Genomic DNA, 26,395 nt, shown 5'->3' with positions numbered 1-26,395 from the left:
TGTTACATATGCAAAAAACTCATGAAAATGGAAAATTCTGGATGTATCACAGCTAATCTTTCAGATGAGGTAATGAATCAGATAATTATTTATTACCTGTCTCTCATTTGTACCATGTCAAGAAATATTAAGTGGTAATGAATAATCAGTGATTGTAATTAAATGAGATGGACTGATAAAGATATATCAAGTAACATGTGGATTTAAGAGGATAACCAAATATGTCACACTAACATACGGGAAAAGTTACAGAAGTGAGAGAGATCGTAGAAGGAGAAAATGGAAACAGAACTTAAAATGACAGCAACGAGATGAAAGGGATGGACTTACAGTATGCACAGAAGATAACTATGGATACTCGTACTTCAGTGAAATTTTACCAACATGGTCCTTCGTTTATCGATATATACGAGTTGAAACTTTAATAATGGCAACTATTTTACAGCTTGTACAAAATAGGTACATGTTTCAAAGTTTTGCTAACCTTCAAAGTAGTCACCAGCATTGTGTATAACCCACTGCCAGCGATATAGAAGTCGTAGGATACTCTTAGCAGTGCCAGTTGTGTTGATAGTTTGAGTGGCGCGGTCTATTCCCGATGAATTTGTAGCGGTTCTGAAGCGAATGCCATGAAGTGTTTTCTTCAGTTTAGAAGTCGAGTTGAAATCACGAAGGCTTAAGTCAGGGGAATGCAGTAGGTGGTATAACACTTAGCTGCCCCATCAGTCAAACAAATCAGTAACAGTTTGCACTGTACATGCTTGAGCATTGTCCTGCAAAATGATGGTCAGGTCCTGCAGAAGTGTCATCACTTCTGTCTCTATGCTGTTCATATTTGGAACACAACCTACAACCACCTTAGAGACAGAAGTGATGACACTTCTGCAGGACCTGACCATCATTTTGCAGGACAATGCTCAAGCACGTACAGTGCAAGTTGTTACCTATTGTTTGACTGATGGGGCTGCTAAGTGCTATACCACCTACTGCCCTTCCCCGACTTAAGCCCTCATGAGTTCAACTCTATTTCTAAACTGAAGGACACACTTCAGGGCATTTGCTTCAGAACTGCTACAAATTCGTTGGGCAATAGACCGCGCCGCTCAAACTGTCAACACAACTGGCACTGCTAAGAGTATCCTATGACTTCTACATCACCGGCAATGGATTATACACAATGCTGGTGATTACTTTGAAGGACAGTAAAACTTTGAAACATGTACCTATTTTGATGATGATGATGAATTCCCATACTCTTAGGAGAGTAGGGGACGATGCGGGAGACCCGCACCGCTGACTAGGCGAGGTCCTAGTGGAGGTGGTTTGCTATTACCTTCCTCCGACCGTAATGGGGATGAATGATGATTATGATGATGATGATGATGATGATGATGAAGATTACACAACAACCAGTCATCTCGAGGCAGGGAAAATCCTTTACCCTGCTGGGAATTGAACCTGGGACCTCGTTTGTGGGAAGTGAGAATGCTGCCGTAAGACCACGAGCTGCAGACATCTATTTTGTACAAGCTGTAAATAAATAGTTGCCACTGTTAAAGTTCAAACCCTTGTATTTTTGATATCACATTTCCAGTTTCTTGACAATGATTTGCAGTCCTTTGTTATGTTTTAGTTTAATCTCTTATTGCTTATCTCCATTATATTCCTTTTTTAATTTTATTTATTTTTGTTTTATCTATCAGTTTCCTTACATTTTTGTTTGCTGAATTTCTTCACCACATATGTCTTATTTTTAGCACTATTCATTAAACAACTAATTATGTGACTTTTGAAGAGATTTTTAATTTAACATATAATATCCCACTTCACATATTTAGCTTATTTCCCATTACTAATTTATCTGTGAACCTGATTTACAACCTAATCTAGAAGCTTTTCTGATCTTCCACTTCTTTTCCCTTCCTTCCATTTCCTCTCAGCTTCCGAAGAGCAGGTCTGCATTACTGGAGCCTTTCAAGTGCTTGTTATATAAATATTGTTACCAAAAAACAGTTTTCTTAAAGTTTTAAGAAACTGTTATGGTTTTCCTCTTTGGTGGATTCTGTACGTTTTACATGGATGACAAAATTTTGCAGTCTGAAAGGCACATTTATGGAGCACAAATTTTTATATACAGTACCATATGAAATAATTATTTCAAGAGTTTTCTGAGAGTAGTTGTGTTTCATATATATATTATCATATTTGAGCTATCACATTGTAACTATAGTTTCTAATACCCAAGAAAGTTTCTGAGAGGGACATAACATTTGGTCTGTATGCACAAGATCCGGAAGATGAAAAATAATAAGTTAAATGACATTTAGATGTAACACAAAATTAAAAGATATTCTGGATACACTTTATAAAACAGATTTTTCATTATGGACAATTTGTTATTCTTGGATGCAGTACAAGAAAACTAGTGTATACGTGCACCATAATTAGCACTTTTACTTACTTGGAGCTGATGGGCATGCCTGTCTCCTCACTCTTTTGACTCCATCGGTGGTCATCAGGATCCAAGCCACAGTACGAGATAGTATTTACTGGGTAATGTCTCCTGAAGAACAACTGCCTCTTGTTATCTGTCAGTGTAATTCCTTGACCAGAAACTTTAAAATGCACAACTGTTGCCAGTGGCAGAGGCTGCATTGTGAAAAGTTGTTGTACTGTCTTTTTGATTGCTTGAGGGCCTGTTAGTGATTCTGTATCCATCGAAAACAGGTACAGTACATTGCAAGCTGGAAAAAAATGTAAGTAGATAATGAGGAGACCATTCAGAAGAAAGTTACTTATGAAGAATATTAATGGATGAAAGAGAATGTTAAGAGAAATGAATAATAGTGACAACCTAAAACTTTGTACTTGAATAGGACTTGAACAAAGGCCCATGCCTTATACCAGCAGGTCACTTCTAACTGTATCCAAGCATGCTTTGTGGATAGACTCAAAACTTCAACTTCATACTAGTTGCTATCCACATCCTTTTAAGTCTACAAAGACTCTCCTGATGTGTCCTGTGACATGCTACAGTGACAGTTCCATAGCAGGAGATCCTCTTTAGAGTTTAGAACAACTGGAGAGCAACTAGTCACAAGCTGAAGCTTTGAATTCATATGTGAGGTGTGCTACTGGCACAACTGATATCACAGCCCAAAAAATGCAGGTGCCCAAGTTCAAATCCAGATCTGCTCAAAATTTGTTTGGTCACTGATGTTCATCACAGCTTATACTATGTTTAGGTTCATAACTATCATCGGACTGTCATACCTGTAAAAGTATGTTACTGCCTTCATGTGTGTGTGTATGTGTGTGTGTGTGTGTGGGGGGAGGGGCACTTTTTCTCTTAAGCTTTTATGTCTGCTTTTGCTGAAATTATAGGAGTTCATGGAATTCTGTTAAAACTGTTCATGATAACATTCAGTTGCAACAATTAAGCTCCCTGTAATTTAATGGGAGGACTGTAGCTACAGAGTGTTTTAATAATGAAGTACAAACTTTTATAAAACTTCTGTCAGGTTTCCCGGCAATGAGAAGTGAGGATCTACAAAAAATCATCTTATGTTGGTAATTAGAATAAAAAGATCAAATTGGGCTATCAATTACATTGGTGCAATTTTGCCATCATGCAGGTCAAGCTGCAAATTCCAGCAAACAAAAGGTCAAAATATAATAACTTGCTGTTTTTTTTTTTCACAGTCCCCAATGTCCTGTTTCTCTGTGTATGGGTTTGTCAAAATTGAATCTCTATATTAGTTCTTCGGTCATACCGCAGTACATTTGGAAATGCTTATTGTCATTTTATAATTCGCAACTTCATTGTCAACTCAATACCATGCAATCTAATTTTCTCCTTCTGACAGTGAATTTAATAGTTTTCTCTCTGTACAAATTTTATATCTTTGGTCTTTATTTATTTCAGGACATGTATGTATTTTTCATTGTATTATCCTTGCTAAATTTTCAAATCCTCTATTGTCTACCTTTATGTAGAATATTGTTTTCCGTGAGTAATTAATTCCCTGAAATTGACCACTCAATCTGTTTAATATCAAGTTTTGAAAACTGTGTTAATATAGATGTTGTACCATATTAAGTATGATTTCTGTTGTATTTTTCATTACATTGCGTCATGAGCAAACAAAATATGGAGGTATTATAGCAGCTCTTTACTTATGTGGCACATACAGAACAAGTGCTAACTGCAAATATTTCGTTAAGCATTTATTTCCTAGGTGCGAATCTGTGGAAGCTGGACAATTTTGGGCAGCTAGTGTTTAATCTGTTGCCAACTTCAGTGATCAAACTAAGAATGTCCAGTAGACCTGTTTTAATTTCATATTGTTTTGGAGAATTGATATGTAATGTGTAAGAATGTGTTCTGTAGTGATCTGCACAGATTCCACAAATGAGATCCGGGCATGCAGTTGTAAGGTATGCCATAGAAGGTGGCAGATGCTAGAACCGATACAGGCTGCCACTCATGGATGCACACGCAGCATCTCCTCCGTGCAATCTACTGGCCAGCCAACAGCTTATAGAGTCAGGCTTGGCCAGCCTTGACCTCTGTTACATGTTGACAATCTGTCTAGGATTATTGGACTAGTAGTTTAGCCAGTCCGTGGCAAGTGTCTTCTAGTACAAGTTGTTTCTAGATATAATAAAGTGTTGTCTCTGTCATTGTCTGTATGATCTTGTGGTTAGAACACAATGGTGAAGAGTAGGGTCATATTTTCAAGTGCTTTTCAGTGTGTGGTTGCTCTTCACATCTTACTGTGCCTTGGAGTCTCTGCTTGAAATGTTGGTGCAACAACAGAAGGATCTCATCATGGTCATGAAATGGGCTTTGCCAACATTGCTCTCTAAACCTCTGCCTCCCACACTATGTCCTCCTCCATTCCCGCCATTTGGTGAGGAGGTGGAAGATTTGGAAGAGTACAAACATTGCCTACAGAAAAATTTCCATGCCTTCCATGTTACAGATGTACAGATACATCACACACTATTTTATCATGGATTTCTCTCACCTTGTGTCAGGTGTTGCAGCAGTTGGCCCCACTGCAAGAACCTCTCTCATTGTAGTTTGAAACTTTATTTTTGTTGTTGTCTTCCTATTATTGCTGCCGCATGTGCATTTTGGCCGCTATGCTTGAATTCTACCAATTCAAGAAGCAGCCCTGTCAGTCTTATCATGCTTGGGTCACAACTTTCCATGACCTTAGTCACAAGTGCCATTTTGTCACAGCCAAGTGAAAATGATTGTATGTGGATGTCATAGTCTGTTCTGCCCCAGATACGGAAGTCCAGCAATGAGTCCTCCAATTAGAGAACCCCTCCCTCGAAGAGGTTTTGTTAACTTCCCAGTCATATGAGGTCTCAAATGCCCCTGGTAAGCAGCAGGAAACCTGGTGCAGTGCCACAGCAGTACACGGCATCCCGCTGTGTCCACTGCATTTTGAGAGGACGATGTAGTAGCAGTGCAAGCCAGCCGATCCAGTAGCTTCCACGCAATGCATTAACAGCATTACAGCTACCTCTCCCAGTTGCTGTTGTGTGCATCTTGTTACTTCAAACATGACGATCAGAGTGTCTCCCCAGTGTTGGGCCATCTCCATCTGTCTTAAGTGTCGGGGGGGGGGGGGGGGGGGGGGGGGGGAAGGGGGGGGGGGAGGGGGGAGGGAGCCACACTGTGGTAGGACGCCACTCAACTGCACAGAATGCAGCATCAGAGAGCATGGATATGGATATCCAGGAAGTGTCATCATCAGGGCCGGTTACTGATATGAGGAATCTTACAAGCTTTTTATTGAAGTTTTGGTTCTCTAGCAACTGGTGTGCCTCCAGGCAGAGGTAGACACCAGCACAGCGTTGTCCTAGCTTAGTGCCCAAACATATTCAGATCTCGGCTGCTGTTGCCGGTAAATGTTCAGGGATATAGCAATCCCCTTGCTTGGCCAATTCATGATTGAAGTTACCTACAGATCAGTGACTTGTCTTATTACTTTTATTGTCATCCACAATGCTAGTTCAGCAAAGCTTTTTGGGTTTGATACCTTCAGGCTTTCGGCTTTTCAATCAGGGACTCCATACAGTTGTTATCTGCCAAGGTCCTCTGTCAGTCACTGGAATCTCTGTGCTCAGAATTTCAGAATATCTTTGTGGAAGGCCTGGGAAGTGCCACCAACTTTCAATCCTACAATACCTAGAAGCAGTCAGCTCATCCTACATTTTTTTGTGCTAGGCAGATTCCTGTAGCCATACATTCCCAAGTCAAGGCACAGTTGGGCCACACTCCTTGCCATCATGAAGAAACCCTGTTGTAAATTGTGAATCTGATGTGATTTTTAGGATCACCATGAATTCCCAGTCCTCAGTCGACACATACCCATTGCCACACTTGAATGAACTGTTTGCATGCTTAGCAGGAGGTCAGTTCTTCTCCAGACTTGATCTTTCTGAAGTATACCACCAGTAACCCATGGATGAGGAGTCCAAATGTATCATGGTTCTTAAAACACCTTTTGGTCTGTATCAATATAAACAGCTGGTGTTTAGGGTGGCAAGTGCTCCACAATTTTTCAATGCTACCTGGAACAGATCATGTCCACTACTGTACAGTGTTTCACCAACCTGGATGTCATGTTCATTACTGGGTGTACTATGAGTGACCACCTGCAATATTTCTGGACCCTTTTTAAAAAAACTCCGAGCTAAGGGTTTGTGTCATAATCTGCAGAAGTCAAAATTTTTCCAACCATCTCCTGAGTATGTGGGCCACACCATTTTGCAGCAGGGTGTCCAGCTCATGTAGAGTTTTGTCAGGACCATTATGGATCTGCTGCATCCCTCGTCATTGCAAGAAATGCAGGCTTCCTTGGGTAAAACTGCCTATTATCTCGGTTGATTCCTGAGGTGCCTACCTTCGCACACCCTCTCTGCCTCCTTCTCTGCAAGTGTGCTTCTTTTGTGTGGTATCACCGTGTGACCAGGCTTTCACCATGTTGTGAGAATGCCTCAGTACAGCACTTTGTCTAGCTACTTTTGATCCCAACAAACCATTGGTTTTGGCCACGGACACCTTGCAGTACAGCATGGGAGTAGTTCTTGCCCATCAGAATGCACATGGCTCAGAGCAGCCACTGGTGTTTGCATCCAAAACCCTCAGTCCACCACGGGTCCACTGCTGACAGGTTGAGGAGAAGGCTGTGGCCATTGTCTATGTATGTCCCAACATGTTCCATTATTATTAAATGGAGCAGCCATTAGTGTCTGCATCCAACATTCTCAGTGCAGCATGGGTCCACTGCTCTCAGTTTGAGAAAGAGGCTCTAGCCATTGTCTGTGCAGGTCACAACATGTTACATTATTAAAAATGCTGGCCACAATATGTTACATTATTAAATATGTTGGCCACAACACGTTACATTATTAAAAATGTTGGCCAGACAAATTCAGTTTAAATAGAAGAAACCTTCGGGTACATGTTACCTCTGTATCTCACTTATACTTTCATTAATACTTTTTGTAAAGCACATACACAGTGTCTGCACTGAGTTGCGAAATGAGAGTTTTCCTGCTCCATATCCCTTCTCTTACCGTGACAGTCTATCTGTTGAATGAAGCCAGCTTCCTTTGCTTCCTGCTCATCTTTCCGTAAGTTCTCAACAAAAATTTACAGACAATACCAGTAGCTTCAGCTAGCTAACTGTAGTAAGCATAACTGCTTTTGTTTATATGGTCATATTTTTAATTATATATTATCATAAAATTACCAAACTATCAGTTTAATAATTCACGGCTGCAAAATACTAACGCTAATTCTTTATAGACAAATGGAAAAACTGGTAGAAGCCGACCTCGGGGAAGATCAGTTTGGATTCTGTAGAAATATTGGAACAAGTGAGGCAATACTGTCACTACGACTTATTTTAGGAAATAGATTAAGGAAAAACAAACCTATATTTCTAGCATTTGTAGACTTAGAAAAAACTTTTGACAATGTTGACTGGAATACTCTCTTTCAAATTCTGAAGGTGGCAGGGGTAAAATACATTGAGCAAAAAGCTATTTACAATTTGTACAGAAACCAGATGGCAGTTATAAGAGTTGAGGGACATGAAAGGGAAGCAGTGGTTGGGAAAGGAGTGAGACAGCGACGTAGCCTCTCCCCGATGTTGTTCAATCTGTATATTGAGCAAGCAGTAAAGGAAACAAAAGAAAAGTTCGGAGTAGACATTAAAATCCATGGAGAAGAAATAAAAACTTTGAGGTTCCCCAATGACATTGTAATTCTGACAGAGACAGCTAAGGACTTGGAAGAGCAGCTGAACGGAATGGACAGGGTCTTGAAAGGAGGATATAAGATGAACATCAACAAAAGCAAAATGAGGATAATGGAATGTAGTTGAATTAAGTCAGGCAATGATGAGGGAATTAGATTAGGAAATGAGAAATTTAAAGTAGTAAAGGAGTTACGCTATTTGGGGAGCAAAATAACTGATAATGGTCGAAGTATAGAGGATATAAAATGTAGACTGGTAATTGCAAGGAAAGCGTTTCTCAAGAAGAGAAATTTGTTAACATAGAGTATAGATTTAAGTGTCAGGAACTCGTTTCTGAAAGTATTTGTATGGGGTGTAGCCATGTATGGAAGTGAAACATGGACGATAAATAGTTTGGACAAGAAGAGAACAGAAGCTTTCGAAACGTGGTGCTACAGAAGAATGCTGACGATTAGATGGGTAGATCACATAACTAATGAGGAGCTATTGAATAGAATTGGGGAGAAGAGGATTTTGTGGCACAACTTGACAAGAAGAAGGGACCAGTTCGTAGGACATGTTCTGAGGCATCAAGGGATCACAAATTTAGTACTGGAGGGCAGCGTGGAGGGTAAAAATCGTAGAGGGAGTCCAAGAGATGAATACACTAAGCAGATTCAGAAGGATGTAGGTTGCACTAGGTACTGGGAGATGAAGAAGCTTGCACAGGATAGAGTAGCATGGAGAGTTGCATCAAACCAGTCTCAGCACTGAAGACGACGACAACAACAACAGCAACAACATTATCATAAGATGCACATAATGAATTTGTATTGTGCATGAATTGTACAGTATGTAAGCAAATTGTTTTATGTACTTCCTCACTGAATAAAAGGATTTCATATTTTATTCTTACCTGCACCCTGTGCTAAAAGTAGTTGTGCATTGCTAACTGCTCCAGGACTCTCAGCAGTAAGTCTTGAGCCATCACCCTCTGGCAACAACAGACGGCACGGTAAAGCCATAGGCATAAGAGAGTGCTGGTAAACCAGTGCTGAAAGTGAACCTGAAAAAAATGCAGTAGTTTCATAAGTCTACCAAAGTTTTCATGTAGAGCTTGCATTTGATATTAGACACACATACAAGTGAAGAAAATTCTATGTGGTACATTTAATAGGCAGTTATAAAATTAATAAATGGAATTAACTGCCTATGTATAGGGTATGCGGATGTGTCAGAAAAAACGAAATTCACTGAAGGAACGATTCTTCATAAGAACTTCGTACAAGATTGTATACCCTAAGATTAAAGGGCCAAAGTGGGAGGGCTATAAGAAGAATGTATGTATGGAAATGATACACTTGGTGTGACAGTTACACTGTTGTCACAGCTAAATAACTGACAGTAAGTAATTTTCTAATAAGATTCCTATTTAAAAAAGGGAGTATTCAACTGCTTAGTTACCAATCACAATGAAGACCCCTATGAGATAGGTGATGCCATCAGTCACATTCCCTACATTCTCCCAAATTATTGTCAGTGTCTGCTTTGATTTAATTACACTCTGAGAATCAGAAGTCAAGATATAAAATTCTCGGGTAACACTCCACTGAAGGCAATGCAAAGGTCTCGAAATATGCTGCCAAAACTTTAAAATGTTATTGGAGTTTATATCAATTATCCTAAGAAAGCTTTTCTTCCACCTTCATTTTTTCCTCCAAGATTTATGTTTATCTTTGAAATTTTGCATCTAAAGCAAATGGTGTGGGCAACTTAAATGCAACTTAATATGTCTAACAGAAGAGCTGGTGTGATGCGCCTAGATCATGAACATCTGAAGCAGCTGACTTATTCATGGAGTTGCGAAAGACAATATCCAAAGTTGTTATGGAAAGAAAAAATTCCTTGCAAAATTGTGTTCCCTACGAAGACAATAATGATGAAATGATGTGGGGAAACCATCATTATTGCCATTGGGGCATCATGATAACAGAGAAAAATTATAAACCTAATAACAGATACATTAATTAGTATCTGAGTGCACATATATAACAGAGTTAGGCTCTTTGCATTATCCATTCCTAGGCCATTCATCATCACTCAGACTTTAAGAGGTCTCTCCCCATTTAACATCTCTGTTCCAACCCTATCTTGAATATAACAGTGGAACCTAGGCCCATAAGTGTAGTGGAACCTAGGTCCCTAAGTGTATAATATTTCATGACTAAACCATCATCATCTTCACATGTTCTTTAACATAGACAGTACCTTGTGAACACATTAAATAATGACACAACAGTAAGACCTATGCAAATGTGAGTCTGAATGGCTTATGTGACTATTGCCAAAAAGATAGTATCACACAGAACGCAGGGTGCCTGTAGCAGAATTCCAACTTTGTAGTTGTTGGTGCCACCTGATTTCATCAAAAAATGTAACTGACATTCCACTATAGAAATAGTGCTTAAATTAAAATATGGTATAATACATTTCAAACTCACTGAAAACAGGTTCATTGCTACATCCTTTGAGTCTCACTCCACGAGATGTTGGTTCAATGAGGAAGTGTCGCACCAATTCACTAGCAGGATCACCTGATGAGGAACTCTTTCCTTGTACATTAGGTGGAGGTGTAGCAACTTTCAAAGCCAGTCCAAAGGCACCAGGGAATGAATTGGAATCACGCACAACAAAAGTTCCTGGAGGCTGGTCTTTTAACATGTTAATAGCTGAAAACAGAGGAACAGTGAACTCAAGTATTGCAGTAGTGATGGTGAAAATTTTAAATTACTTGCACTACTATGTGGTATACAGACTAGTTATAACTTGGTGTTTCTTACCTTCTTCCCTGGAGATGGTAGGCTTGTACCAAAAACGTGATGTATCTCTAACAAATTTAACATGTGCTGGAGATACATCCTGTGGTGGTTCACTGTTTGAATGCAGTGATGATCTCCTTGAATGGCCATAATAAACAGTGGGTGAAGACTGGCCAGTGCTTCCATTAAGAACAGCAGAATTCTGTGGATAAGAATTGTAATATTACTCCTGACTAGGTTAAGTTAAAGGACATACTCAAAAATATTGAGTCAGATAATGTGACTGGGTACTTTGATCTATTTGTAAATCAATTTACCTACGTGCCTCAGTTTACCTACATGCAATACAACTCATGAAAAGTTCTGAGAGCCAGAGAAGAATATATAGTGTGTGGGGAAGAATTCCAACTACTGGTTCATATATGAATCTAGTGTGCCTCCTCTTTATTCAGGTACAACAGAGCAAAAAACTCTAAATTTGAAAATTGTTCTATAAATTAAATTGAATAAATGTACAACTACAGCCTCAAAACAAAACTCCCTCTCTCTCTGTTACTAAAGATCTTTATACTTACTTTTGGACTCTGCTGCAGGTATCCATCAGAGACAAATCCAGATGAATGTGGTGTTGTTTGATAAGCATTGATTATGCGACTGCTGCTGCTCACACCACTGCTGGAATTACTTATCATGCTGATGTTCTGCTGGTGCACTGTCTGTGAATGGTCAGACACTGGCGAAGGAGAACGGTCCTTGCTAGAAGGGCAGAAGTAAGGAGAATTATAAGTGAACCCAATGAAGCTTCTCATTTGCAACTGAGTGCTGGCTCATTTGAAAGGTCAGTAATATGTTAGGCAAAGTCCTTTGTTTGCTCAAACATCCACATATTTTGAAAGCATTATAACTAATCTGCATTCCAACAGGACATCATCCAATTACATGTTAGTTAGCTGCAGTGAAACAATCTGCATTTATACTGACATTGAACAATCAATTTCAGAAATCATTGCAATAAAGAAAGAAAATAAAATATGCAACACAACTATAAAGCAACCAATAATACAGCAGATATCGTAGTTAGAAAGTCTTGTGCTCTGTTCATTCATTGATGAATTATGCATTATTTATTCTTTGGGGCCAACCCAGAGATTACACCTTGATGCATCTGTCAGTGAGATTTGCTATCATTTTGCAGAAGAGATCTATGGTAAAAGCATCTTTAGGTCTGATTTCTAATGTTTGCAGGAGGTCTTTGGCGCTAGTAAATGAAGGAATTACTTATTTGGGTATTGTGTTGAAAAAGTGAAATATCATTTTATTCAGCCTGTCTCTATGTACTAAAATGACATGGCTATAAAATTTTACCTGTCTTTTGTGAACCATTTCTGTGACTTTTCCTACTTTGTTATAAATGTCTTTGATGGATACTTCTAATGACTGCCATTCATGTAATTGGATCCCAGAATTTCTGTAATGATTTTACAGACTTTCATGTTCAGGTCTCCAAGGAGTATTGCCACACAGGAGCAAATTTTTGTCAGCAAACAAATTGACTGGTTTTAAAACTGTTATATACTGACATATATAAATTTTATTCCCATTCTCAGTGAGTTATAGCCATCAGAATATGTAGTGTTGAAAAATGGAGAGAGACCATCATCCTTTGGGACTGCTGTTAATCCCTCAGAGGAATGTAATCATAGGAACTTCACCACAGATTTCATATCCATCAGAACAGCTATAATTATGGCCAGCAGCTTCGAGCAAATCCCAAATCCATTAAGGATTGTTAATAACTCCTCATGGTTTATCAAGTGGTACACTATCTTTAAGTACACTGAGATTGCGGATCTGTTTTCTGGGAGAGGGGGGGAGGGGAGAGGGAGAGGGGGAGGGGGAGGGAGAGTCTGCATGGAGGGGAGGGGGAGGAGAGGAGAAGAGAAAGAGCAGTGGGAGAAGCCAGTACACGAGCTGCACAGGGAAGGAGTGGTATCAACAGCAGAGACTTGGAATGTCTGCTTGGGGGGGGAGGCAGTACATGATTTGGTCAGGGAAGGAGTGGTTTGGACAAAAGAGAGAAGGGTAAAGGTAAGGTGAGGCAGATGGAACCAGTTTAGCAGAGGTTTAGGTCAGGGAGACTGCAAGATTGCAGGATATGCTGGAGAGAGAATTCCCACCTGTGCAGTTCAGAGAAACTTGTGCTGGAAGAGAGTATGTAAATGGCCTGTCTAGAGAAGCAGCCTGTGATTACTCATTATCACCCGGGCCTTGGGAAGCTCAACCACATCCTTCAACAGGGCTTTGACTACCTCTTGTTGTGCCCTGAGATGAGGGATATGCTACCCACATCACCCAAAGTAGAGTTCCACTACAAACCCAACCTACAGAATATCCTTGTCCATCCATGTTCCAATCTCGCTCACTTGCAGTCAGATCAGATGCCAGACCTGTCTCACACATCCATCTACCACCTCTTACTGCAGTCCAGTCACAGGCCCTTCCTACCCAATGATAAAGAGGACCGTGCATGAAAGCCATCCTGTTATATATTACCTATGCTGCAATTACTGTACAGCATTCTATGTGGGCATGACAAGTAACCAACTGTCTGCTCACATGAATGGCCACTGACAAACTGTAACAAACCACAAACTTGGCCAACCAGTTTCCGAACGTGCTGTGCATCACAGCACAATTGACTTCCATAGATGCTTCAGTACGTGGATCATTTGGATACTCTCCTCCAGCACGAGTTTCTCTGAACTATGCAGGTGGGAATTGTCCAGCATATCATGCACTTTTGCAATGCCCCTGGCCTAAATCTCCACAAACCTGCTTCCCACTGCCTCTCCTTGCCTTTTCCCTTCTCTCTTCTGGCCACACCACTCCTTCCCTGTCCGATCGTCTACTGCCTTCTCCCACCAATCTGCTCCCCCCCCCCCCCCCACTCCCCAAGGTGCTCTCTCTCTCTCTCCTTCCCTCCCTCCCTCCATCTCCCTTTTCCACTCCTTTCCCTGTCACCCTCTTCATCTTTCTATTCTTTTCCCCAATTCCTGGCTGCCCCCCCCCCCCCCTCTCTATCTCTCTGCCTTTTATATGCTGCACCCTCTGAACTCCTTTTCTCTTGTTGTGTCGTCTGTCAAAAGATGTGACTCGCATTATCCTGCTACCCCCCTCCTTGCCTCATTTATTCTTCGCCTTCCCCATCTCCATCAGTCAAGGAACTGATCCCAACAATCAGCACTCAATAAGGAGTCTCACCACTGCTATGGAAGTGTGTGTTTGGGTGTATGAGTGACCGTATGGGTAAATGTGAGTACTTATGCTAGAAAAAAGCTCAAAATCTAGTGTGAGCACTGTTTTATGTTATGTGTCTCTGTACCACACGTATGTTTGCTATAGCTGAGTTGTTTCCTTTCTTTATTTTACATCTCTCTCTCTCTCTATTCGTTTAGTCAGTTCTGACTCTTCGTGACCCCATAAACCAAATCACGCCACTTTTTCCTGTCTTGCACTTTCTCCCGTAGACCTTCCAGGTTGGAACACATTGCTTCTGTGATGCCATCGATCCATCTCATCCTCTGACGTCCTCTTCTTCTAGTTCCTTCAATCTTCCCCAGCATTAATGTTTTTTCCAGCGAGGCATGCCTTCGCATTGTGTGTCCAAAGTAGGTCAGCTTTTGTTTTAACATTAGACCTTCCAGGGAGAAATCTGGTTTTATTTGCTCCAATATTGATCTGTTGGTTCTCTTTGCAGTCCATGGAACTATAAGAAGTTTCCTTCAACACCACAATTCGAAGGAATCAATTCTTCACCGTTCAGCCTTTCTAACGGTCCAGGTCTCACATCCATACATCACAACTGGAAAGACCATAGCCCTCACAATACGGATCTTTGTTGCTAGTGTTATACCTCTGGACCTTATAACCTTGTCAAGGTTTGACATCGCCTGTCTACCGAGCAACAGGCGTCTCCGGATTTCATGGCTGCAGTCGCCATCAGCAGAGATCTGGGAACCGAGATAACTGAATGTGGTCACTACCTCCATGGTTTCTCCTGCTATATCCCACGAATTGGTAGGTGTAGTTGCCGTAATTTTCGTCTTCTTCACATTCAGCATAAGACCGGCCTTTTCACTTTCGTCTTTCACCTTCAGTAAGAGTGTTCTCAATTATTCTTCACTTTCTGCCAACAGGATCGTATCATCCGTGTACCTGAGGTTGTTTACATTTATTCCAGCTATTTTAATTACTGTTTCTCCTTCATCTAGCCTCGCATTCCTCATAACATGTTTTCAAGGGCCCACTGGATTTCGCTCTCCAAAATATCTGGCTCTAGTTCTAAATTAACATTAACATCAGCAGTAGGAGCCCTGTCATTATGCAGTTCTTTCTTGTATAGGTCTTCTACGTATTCTGCCCATCTTTCCTCAACATCCTCTGCTTCACTCAGATCTTTCCCATTTCTATCTTTTATCATTCCAATTTTTGCCTGGAATTTTCCTTTAATTTCTCTAATTTTCTTATAAAGATCTCTTGTCTTCCCCATTCCGTTACTATCTTCAACTTCCTTGCACTGTTCATTAAAGAATATATTTTTATCTCTTCTAGCTAATTTCTGAAAATCTTTATTTAATTCAAACATAGCTGATCTATCTCCCTAAATTTTTGCTTTCCTTCGTTCTTCTGCAATGTTCTCCTGCAACTTGCAGTGCCTCAACTGACAGCCATCTAGCCTTCCTACTGTTCCTTTTCTTGGGAATGTGTTTCTCTGCAGCCTCCTTGACAGTATTAGCTACTTCTGTCCATCTCTCTTTATTTTACATACCTACATACAAATAAGCTGTAATCCACAATCTCTCTGGTGGTAAGAAACACCTACCTATCAAACAGGTGGGGGTGGGGTTGGGGTGAAAAAGAAGCGTAGTTCACAATGTGTGAATTCCCAGACTTTATTATTCCAATATTTGAGAATGAAAGCACTTAGCAACATGCAACATACTTTACACATAATTTCAAATGTTTACAATTTTTTTCTGCTAACAACCCCTTGCAAAATGATGTAAGGAAAAACATTTATCACATACTACTTTTCCACCACTGATGCAGTAGAAGCATTGCTTGAGGTACGACATTATGTGAGGGCGGTTTGAAAATTTCTCGGAATCATCACAAGAGGTCAGCGCCAGCGCAACGAGTTGTTCACGTGATATTCATTGGACTGTTGCCTATAAACATGTGCCACGTCAGTGCTCTTGGAAGAGAGCTGTGGTGGTGATGTGGCTCTCTTGTTGTTACAGCATAATGGTTTGTGAAGATGGAAAAAAAAAAAAAATAATAAAAAAATAGAGATTCGAGCAGTGATTAAGTTACTTCGTAAAGAAAGGCATTAAAGCAAAGGACATTCATGCTGATTTCCAGAATACACTGGAGGACTCTGCTCCTTCATATTCAACTGTTGCCAAGTGGACTAATAAATTTAAATTTGGTCAGGAGAGCTTAGATGATGATCTGTGCAGTGGTCAGCCACGATGTGTCACTACTCCAGAAATCATTGCAAAAGTGCACAAAATGCTCATGGAGGATCACCGACTGAAAGTACTTGAAATTGGTCACGCTTGCCAGATGACATCTAAACTGGTATATCACATTTTAACTGAAGAAATGGAAATGAAAAAATTATCTGCAAGATGGGTGCCGCGACTCTTGACGCCTGCCTCTGCCATGGCAGAATTACATGAACTAAGGTATGAACGGTTGCCACAACATCTTATTCACCTGATGTGGCTCCATCAGACTCCTATCTCTTCAAAAACTGAAAATTTTTCTTTATGGACGAAGATTTACTTCAAACGAAGAATTGATAGCTGGAGTTGACAAATATTTTGCCTCCCTGGAGGAAATTCAGTTTTGAGATGGGATCAAAGCACTGGCACATCATTGGACCAAGTGCATTAATTACAAGGACACAACATTGAAAAATAAAAACGTTTCAGTGATCTAAGTATTATTTTCTATTCCGTTCTGAGAACTTTTCATACCACCCTCATAATTTATTACTTCTTTACTATACACTGTATTCATGACACATTTTACAGACAGTATCCACATATGCTATTGAATGTAAGTGCACAATCATATCATTGTATGACACATAGTTAAGGAGAAATGATGTCATAAACAATGAAATGAGTGAAAAAGTACTGTATCATGCACGATGTTTAAATTTATTATTCTTTCCTACTAACTCTATTCACAACAAATTTTGCTGACAGTATCATATATGTCACTGAATGTATCTACAATATTATATCATCGTACAACACGTCACAATAGTGATGATATGCAAATGTTTAAAAATGGATGGATGAATAAATAAATATATAAATAAATAAACACTCTCTCTTTTCATTCCTTACTGTGAGTAGTATCACATTTCACAATTACAGTTATTGATTAAAAGGAAAAATTCATACAGAAATGTGAAAAATATACAAAGAGACAGATGAGGATAGCCAGAAGCTACCTTAGCTCAGTACAACTGACAATCACTCAAGACTGACAAAAATAAATAAAACCTAGCATTTGGAAACTTGTTCCTTCAGCAGGGATGAGAGACGAGAAATGGGGAACGAAGGGAATGTGGATGCAATTCATTGACAGCCTAGGTAACAAGGAAGAGATAAGCCAAGATGGAGTACAGAGTGTCAAAGGGAAGTCAAAGATAGCATGTCATAAGTACTTTGCCAGTTTCAAAGCAAATAAGATAGATTGAGATCTAAAGAGGTGTAAGTGATATGAATAAGAAGGATAATGTCAAGGAGTTTTTTTTATCTTTGTCTCCTTGTTAATATTACCCGTCTTATTCACCTCACTTTAAATCTCAATCGAGTTTTTTTTTTTATCTTTGTCTCCTTGTTAATATAACCCATCTTATTCACCTCACTTTATATCTCAATCTATCTTATTAGCTCTGATGCTGGCATAGTAATTATAACATGCTATTTTTGACTTTCCTTTGACACCCTTTTCTCCATGTTTGCTTTCCTTCCTTCTTACCTCATAACCTAGGTTGTGAATGACCTGCATCCACTTCCCTTCTTTCCCTGTTTTTCCCTCATTCCTCTTGCTTCCCTGATGAGGGAATAAGTTTCTGAAAGCTAGGTTTTATTTATTTTCATTGGTTTTGTATCACTGTTGGCTGTACTGAACTAATGTAATTACTGGCCAGCCCATCTGTCTCTTTGTAAAATTGTGATTATTTCTGATTTTGCATTTCTTGTCATAATATATCCACATATATCTTTCTCATCTATGGCTTATTCTGTGCCTTCACCTCTTAATGTCTCTAATAGTTTGATCCTTCTATTATAAACATTTTTACAAAATAAATATAAAAAAAGATATCTGTATGCATCCTAAGTTCTGAGAGCATTCCACCCATGGTTTATTATGTTTTTTTTTTTTTTTTTTCATGTGATCATAACATCACTTAAGTGAAAAAAAAACTGATTATATCTACTAAAGCACTGTCAGTCAGTTATCAAATATGGTATTCTTTTTTGCATAATTTCTTTTTGTTTATAAATATGTGCTGCAATACTTAAAGCCCCTTGAAACACAGACAAATGTTACAACACATAATTCTGTTACTATTTGAGAAAGAAGTCCCCTAAAACATTATGAACTACTTGGACTACTTTAGGTCTAAGAACTAAGGGGGTCTTTGGAAGTGTACGCTAAAGATGTTAATGAGAGTGTAGTCATTAACTGGGTGTTAGTGTAAAAGACACACATGGGAAAAAATTATATGGAAGTCACTTTCTAATGGCGCACACTGCACAAAATTCACCCACTGTAAGCAAGATACAGACAGTGTTCTGTTTACATCAAAGTATTGTATAATAAATGGAGACTCGTTTAAGAAAGAAAACTGACCATCCGCTGTTTGTGCAACTTATTGGACATTTTATGTGCACACTAGCCGGCTTTCTTTCTACTTCTGCAAGCAGCTCCCTTTTTTTTTAGTAACAAACAATGCAAAGATGAGGTTTAACAAACAGTCTCAATTCATGCACTCCACAATAATTCACATACCTAGATACAGAAGAACTGGAAGGCCACTTTCGCAGGTTTTTAAATGATCCCGAATAACTCAAACGTCTACAATAGTGAAATGTAAGAAAAACTGTAAGTGTTATTAATTTTAAAAAAAGAAATAATAATAGTAATTTCTTTCTTTTAAACAATACCAGAAAAAGAGCCAAAGAAAGAAAAAGTATGATTTTAGCAGAACTTATTGCAATATGCAGGTTGAAGATGTTGGAAGATATAAGCCATTTACACCCAGCGAAAGTATCAAAAACTGCAATTGTGCAATGCACATTTTAATTTATTTGGCATGTTTATTTCCATAGATCTTTAAGTGGAATAATATTTTACATAATTTTCATAAATTTTTATTAAGAAATGAATGAGACAAGAAATACTAAAAGGATAAGTTTCTAAAGCTGCTGGCATGTAAGCAAAAATTTACCTAGTTCATATAATATTCACTGCATATGAGGACTACCAATTAAAATTTCCTGTTGTGCAGAAGTAGCTAAATATATACTAGGTGGAAGAGCAGAAAAACCAAATCTAGCTTCTTACATAGGCCAGATGATTAAAGAAGAATACAAATAAATTATGAAAAATTTAACACTAAAAATAAAGGGTATGAAATATTTAACACTGAAAATAAAGGGAATGCGGGCACTGCTGGAAACATGTTTGAAAAGAAATGAAAGGAAATGGCTGGCCTTCTAACAATTCTGGTGTCTGAGTTGACATGTATACTCAGTCTGATATTCCCCCCCCCCCCCCCACATAAATATTTAATAATAGAATTTATATATAAAAACAAAGATGAGGTGACTTACCGAACAAAAGCACTGGCAGGTCGATAGACACACAAACAAACACAAACACACACACCAAATTCAAGCTTTCGCAACAAACTGTTGCCTCATCAGGAAAGAGGGAAGGAGAGGGGAAGACGAAAGGAAGTGGGTTTTAAGGGAGAGGGTAAGGAGTCATTCCAATCCCGGGAGCGGAAAGACTTACCTTAGGGGGAAAAAAGGACAGGTATACACTCGCACACACGCACATATCCATCCACACATACAGACCAAGCAGACGTCTGCTTGGTCTGTATGTGTGGATGGATATGTGCGTGTGTGCGAGTGTATACCTGTCCTTTTTTCCCCCTAAGGTAAGTCTTTCCGCTCCCGGGATTGGAATGACTCCTTACCCTCTCCCTTAAAACCCACTTCCTTTCGTCTTCCCCTCTCCTTCCCTCTTTCCTGATGAGGCAACAGTTTGTTGCGAAAGCTTGAATTTGGTGTGTGTGTTTGTGTTTGTTTGTGTGTCTATCGACCTGCCAGCGCTTTTGTTCGGTAAGTCACCTCATCTTTGTTTTTATATATAATTTTTCCCACGTGGAATGTTTCCTTCCATTATATTAATAATAGAATTTCATTTACAGCATACGTACCATTAAAAACTGATAAGGAATGCTCACTTCTATGATGAATAAAATTTTATGAAAAGAAACTATGCAAATGAACTGAATTTTGTCTGTTACAAAAACAGAGAGGCTATCATGATGAATTTAGCACGCACATTAACTTTGAACATCGACACAATGAGGAGAATCTTTTTATCACTGCAAAATTGAGACATTACCAGATAGTGATCTGCCCTAAAGCCTTATGGGAATCAGAATCAGAATTTCAATGTCTCATAACATACAAAGTTCAATCATATATTTAATGTACAGGGGATTCATCAGTACTGCAGTTTCAGTTTAGTGGATTACAGAAATGATATATAACAACAACATCAATATATAAAAATAATTACCTTGCAGTCATTTATTTGACATAGAACTGCTTAGCTTCATAAACAACTTTTTGCTTTCTTGCTCAGCTTTTCATACTGTCATTCAGAAATTTTTTTAAGGAAGAATAGTATTTCTGTACTAACAACTTTCGAAGCTTTTGGTTTAAGTTGTCCTAGCTTCATGCTGTGGATTTGTTTCTTTTCTAGCATGCTATAAATTTTCATGCCTATGTATTCTGGGGTTTGTGCATAGGACTTTATCTATTAGTGGGAAGCATGAAAGTTCCCTTGTTCCTAGTGATGTACTGGCATTCAAAATTATTGTCTATGAATAACGTAGGGTTAATGTATACGAAAATAATCAGTTCATAAATTTATAAACAGGGAGAACTTCATATTTTTAAATTTCTTATCTGTGGGCAACCGGAATATTGTGTTCGAACAGTCCACGAGCGTGGTACTGTCGGTCCATGGTATCCAATGGGCACAATATTTCGGCAATCAGACATGTTGCCATCATCAGTGATGATGGCGACATGTCTGATCGCCGAAATATTGTGCCCATTGGACATTATGGACCGGCAGTACATTCGTGGACTGTCTGAGCAAGAAATACGCCGGGAGAAGTTGAAGAATCACAGGAATATTGTGGTTTTGCATTACACATATTTCTAACAACTGATTTTATGTAGTAATATTCTAGTCATTTTACTTGTGTTACTCCAGAAAATAATGACGTATCTTATAACTGACTCAAAATAGATGTGGTAAACTATTCCATGCTAGTAGAATATGAAAATCTTCATTGTAAAGGCAGGCTGTTTAATTTATTTGCTAAGTCCTTTATATGATAAATTTTGGTCCAGAAAATTAACACAGCCTGCTTCTTTCAGTTGTCTGTTTTTGTGATTAATATGGGTTTCATTTACCATTGAGTTTTAGTTTTAAACTACAGTAAACATGTTTTTCCAATATTCAGTTTTAATCCATTTAGTTGAAACCAGTCTTCTCAACTGTCTAGTAGATTTGTGACAGTTGAGGGAATTTGCTCTCAGTGACTGGTCTCGAAAAGGGCAGAGGTATCATCGGCAAATAGAACTGAGTGTGAATTTATGTTTATGGCCAAGCTGTTTACATAAAGCAAAAATACGATTGGATCCAGACTTCAACCTCATGAAATGCCTCGTGAAATAATCATCCATTCAGAGAAGGAATTCCCCTTGCTTAGTGATATAACTACCCTTTGTAAAATAAAGCAGCACAAAGAATGAATGTTACTTAAGAATGAAAGATTCTCAGGAGACTGTCGGTATAGAAGATGAGTGAACCAAGAGCAGTACACTCAGCGAACCAAGAACTGCATAATGAAATAGAGAGAATCTCAGACACCATAAGGAAATGAAGGAGCATGTCCTTTGGACACATCCTTATAATGAACCAGGGGAGGCTGACATATCAGATAATATAATTTCTTCTGAATCAGTGCTGTCAGTCATTATCTCCATAGTAAAGTGTTAACGCACTGAAGAAAACTCTTTGAGGGCTTCAGTCCGTGCTTACATAACAGTAAATGCACAGCAACAATTTCAGCAAACCAGACATTGTTGATCATCTTTACAATCCATATGAAAATTTATGAATTGGGGTTTTGATTAACACTGATGCAGTACTGTGACACATTAGTAGGCATAAATAAGAGTGGTTTAAATGATGTTCAATACGTCCTTTTCATTGTACTGAACAATACCTTATGAGCATTTGATTTTACTTCTATTTTAATTGAATAAGAGAATTCCAGCCATACCTTACACTATTATCTCATAGAAAGTATCCAAAAGAATAAAGCTGAAGGAAAAAAAAAAATCATCTACGATAATGATATAGGCTGAAGCAATGAATTAAAATTTGTACCAGCACTGGGATTCAAACCAGGGTCTGCAGCTTACTCTCCTGTTGTGGCACACTGGCACTACAGCTACCACAGCTGCATCGACTACCCTCCCCCATACAAATACCAATTCACACCTCAGTACTAGGGTAGTAGAGATGGAGTGGCAGTGTGGCACAACAGACAGCACATCTGCCTAGTGAGCAAGATACCTGGGTTCTAATCCCAGAGCTGGTGTAAATTTTAATTCATAACTTCAGCCTACACCATAATCATAGATGAAAGTGAGACTCGATATGTTTCAGAAACATAATTTGCATATGAAAAAAAAGGTTGCAAAACAAATTAAATGATCCATGATAATTAGTTGAGCACTGTTGACACTGCAGCTGGGAGACAGTCTACTGGTGTGTTTGGGTTGCTCACTTCAAAGAAGTGCTGCACTCTAATGGAGAGATATTTAGGTTGAGACATGGTCCATCATACAGTTTTGATACGTTATCCGAGTTTACGTAAACTTATGTTCAGGCAATATAAAGACACATTTGTAAAATATGAGTAAACAGAAGATTCTCCTCAGATGATCATGAAGACAAAGAAATTGATGCATAACCACATGATAGTGCAAACCAGTAAAATTTTCAGATGCAGCTAGTAACTGATTACCAGGCTGTCCCTCTACCAACTGAAAGATAAACCCCCAAATCTAAAGTATCGTAACTGGATTCTTACTACTGTGCGTACTTTATCATTTGTTGTGAACAACATGTGCCAGATCTGTTAGTTTGATTCATTATTAAAGAGGTTTACCATATTTCCTTCCATCTCTACTTTGCTGTCTGGTTTTTCAATAGGGTTTGATACTGGCATATTAGACATACCATGAGCACAATTTAAAATGTAAAGTATAAGCAATAATTATATGGTGTAAAACATACTCGGGGCTGTTATCTTACCGCTGTGTAGTTGGACTCTTGGGAGGCAAGCCAGGTGCTGTGGAGGCCATCTCAAACTGCTGTGAACTGTTATTAACATACGGTGTACGAGGATGCACAGGAAATGCTGGTGTTTGTGGCCTTGGGCTGCTTGAATGAGTGGGGCTGCCTGGCTCATCACTGACTGATGTTGTCCTCCATGAAGAGAAGCTTTCTTCTCTCATCTGGAATTTGTGTCAGTTAAAGTTTATATGTCAAGTAACAGCACTGTAAAAACACATTTATTTTATATGTATGCTTCTCGGTCTTGAGAAAAATGTAGAAAGCAAATCAACATAAAAACGAGAAATTGGCACGCTTATTAATGGTAAATAACCTTTATTTTTTTGGTTGAATATCAATAAATTTCACTCACATTTCTTCCTTCCAGTTAAACTGCTTTACTAGTGATAGGTATAATGACAGTGACATCAGAATGTAATTCCTGTATCTGCTATTGCTGTTGAGAAACCTGTATTTTGTTTACAAATTATTTATTCATTTTTTTCATCTTCACCTCTAGTACCTGATATTTATTTCCCCTTCCTCTTTCTCCTTATTATTCCCTCTTTTGTTTTTTAGGCAACTGAGTAACTGCATCACACAAAAAGGCATGCAGCAGTTGCAATGAAATTGACATTACTGTGGAAAGGATTGGAATATGGTATACTGGGTGGATACTTAACGCAGGTCTTGCATGTGAATGTTTCAATCAAATATGACTCATTGGACAAGGAGTAAGGAGCAGGAATGGTATAAGGATGGCCCAAGTATTTGTAGGTTGGTTTTATGGGGAAGATTCTCCAGTTTAAGGTCTTAATTCTTCCAGCGTGCTTGTTTGGCCCTGGCTCTTCATGATTGGTGTAAACAAACCTTCGTTACTAACTATTAGGTACAGAATAGATATCAAAGGTATCAGCAGTATAATAGTGTTATTTAAACACCAGCTAAAGCACATGACCTGGGAAAATGTTTATCTTTAGGATGACACTTAAAATAGAACAACAATATTTGCTGATCAAGTGTGCCATTATTTTAACATTGCCTTTCTGCTCGAATAAATATACAGAAAAACCACTGAGAAGCAACAGATAGAAAGGGAATAATTACTCCTGTGCAACCAAGAAAAAAATTTTATGTACAAAATAAAACAAGCAATGATCCAAACTTCCAAAGATTCTTTAAATAGTATAGAAAAATCTTCATGAAGGTCACAAATCATGCAAAGCAGTTTATTGCAAAGTCAGGTAACATGAGTAAAACGCTTTGGGAAGTTGTAAATGGTACCATAGGAACCAGCCTCAAATGAGTCTCACCTGAATACCTCCAGCTATATGATACAAAAATCTGATGCAAAACAGATTATTTAACATTTTAACTTGACTTTTCAAAGACTGACAATAAATCTAGTGTCAGGGATTGCTATGCTAACAGTATCGTACTAAACTATATTCCTAACATTGGACAGGCCCATTTTCCTGGCTCCAGTAACTGGACAAGTCGTGTTAAAAATCATAAGAAAAAGAAAATAATTTTCATATGGAGTTGATGATATCTCAGATTATATATGTAGACCACTGCTATACAATGTGATCAGTAGCTCAACAAGCAGTGATGTTTCCCAGAAGTACTAAAGACCTTGAAGGTAATTCTTATCTTCAAAAAGGGGGACAGTCAAGATGTTGAAGTTATTGTCCTATTTCCATTCCCAGCTATATCCAAGATGTTTGAGAAAGCCATATACAATAGAATTACAACATTTCTAAATATATAAAAACAAAGATGATGTGACTTACCAAATGAAAGTGCTGGCAGGTCGACAGACACACAAACAAACACAAACATACACACAAAATTCAAGCTTTCGCAACAAACACACACACATATCCATCCACACATATACGTGTGGATGGATATGTGTGTGTGTGCGAGTGTATACCCGTCCCTTTTTCCCCCTAAGGTAAGTCTTTCCGCTCCCGGGATTGGAATGACTCCTTACCCTCTCCCTTAAAACCCACATCCTTTCGTCTTTCCCTCTCCTTCCCTCTTTCCTGATGAGGCAACAGTTTGTTGCGAAAGCTTGAATTTTGTGTGTATGTTTGTGTGTCTGTCGACCTGCCAGCACTTTCATTTGGTAAGTCACATCATATATATCTAAAAACAAAGATGGATGGCGTGTGTGCGAGTGTATACCTGTCCTTTTTTCCCCCTAAGGTAAGTCTTTCCGCTCCCGGGATTGGAATGACTCCTTACCCTCTCCTTTAAAACCCACTTCCTTTCGTCTTCCCCTCTCCTTCCCTCTTTCCTGATGAGGCAACAGTTTGTTGCGAAAGCTTGAATTTTGTGTGTATGTTTGTGTTTGTTTGTGTGTCTATCGACCTGCCAGCGCTTTTGTTCGGTAAGTCACCTCATCTTTGTTTTTATATATAATTTTTCCCATGTGGAATGTTTCCTTCCATTATATATATATATATATATATATATATATATATATATATATATATATATATATATATATATATATATATACTTTATTTCCACTTCCGTTTTTCGTACATCACTGATCAT

At 38.7% G+C, this 26,395-nt stretch overlaps 1 protein-coding gene across 1 annotated transcript in view; it reads right to left on the bottom strand.

Moving 5' to 3' along the window:
• LOC124616737 (tensin) overlaps positions 1-26,395 on the bottom strand; it is a 517,648-nt gene that overhangs the window by 4,172 nt on the left and 487,081 nt on the right. Inside the window, exons 12-18 of the mRNA XM_047145102.1 lie at positions 23,810-24,012; positions 19,181-19,246; positions 11,659-11,839; positions 11,105-11,285; positions 10,766-10,993; positions 9,181-9,330; positions 2,462-2,744 (exon numbers count right to left, since the gene is read on the bottom strand). Of these exons, the coding sequence (XP_047001058.1) occupies positions 2,462-2,744; positions 9,181-9,330; positions 10,766-10,993; positions 11,105-11,285; positions 11,659-11,839; positions 19,181-19,246; positions 23,810-24,012 (1,292 nt within the window). The remainder of the gene's footprint in view (positions 1-2,461; positions 2,745-9,180; positions 9,331-10,765; positions 10,994-11,104; positions 11,286-11,658; positions 11,840-19,180; positions 19,247-23,809; positions 24,013-26,395) is intronic.

Source organism: Schistocerca americana, chromosome 5 (assembly GCF_021461395.2).
Source record: "Schistocerca americana isolate TAMUIC-IGC-003095 chromosome 5, iqSchAmer2.1, whole genome shotgun sequence".
NCBI classification, from domain to species: Eukaryota; Metazoa; Arthropoda; class Insecta; order Orthoptera; family Acrididae; genus Schistocerca; species Schistocerca americana.
The sequence above is the reverse complement of the archived record's forward strand: the minus strand, read 5'-3'. Positions and strand labels throughout refer to the sequence as shown.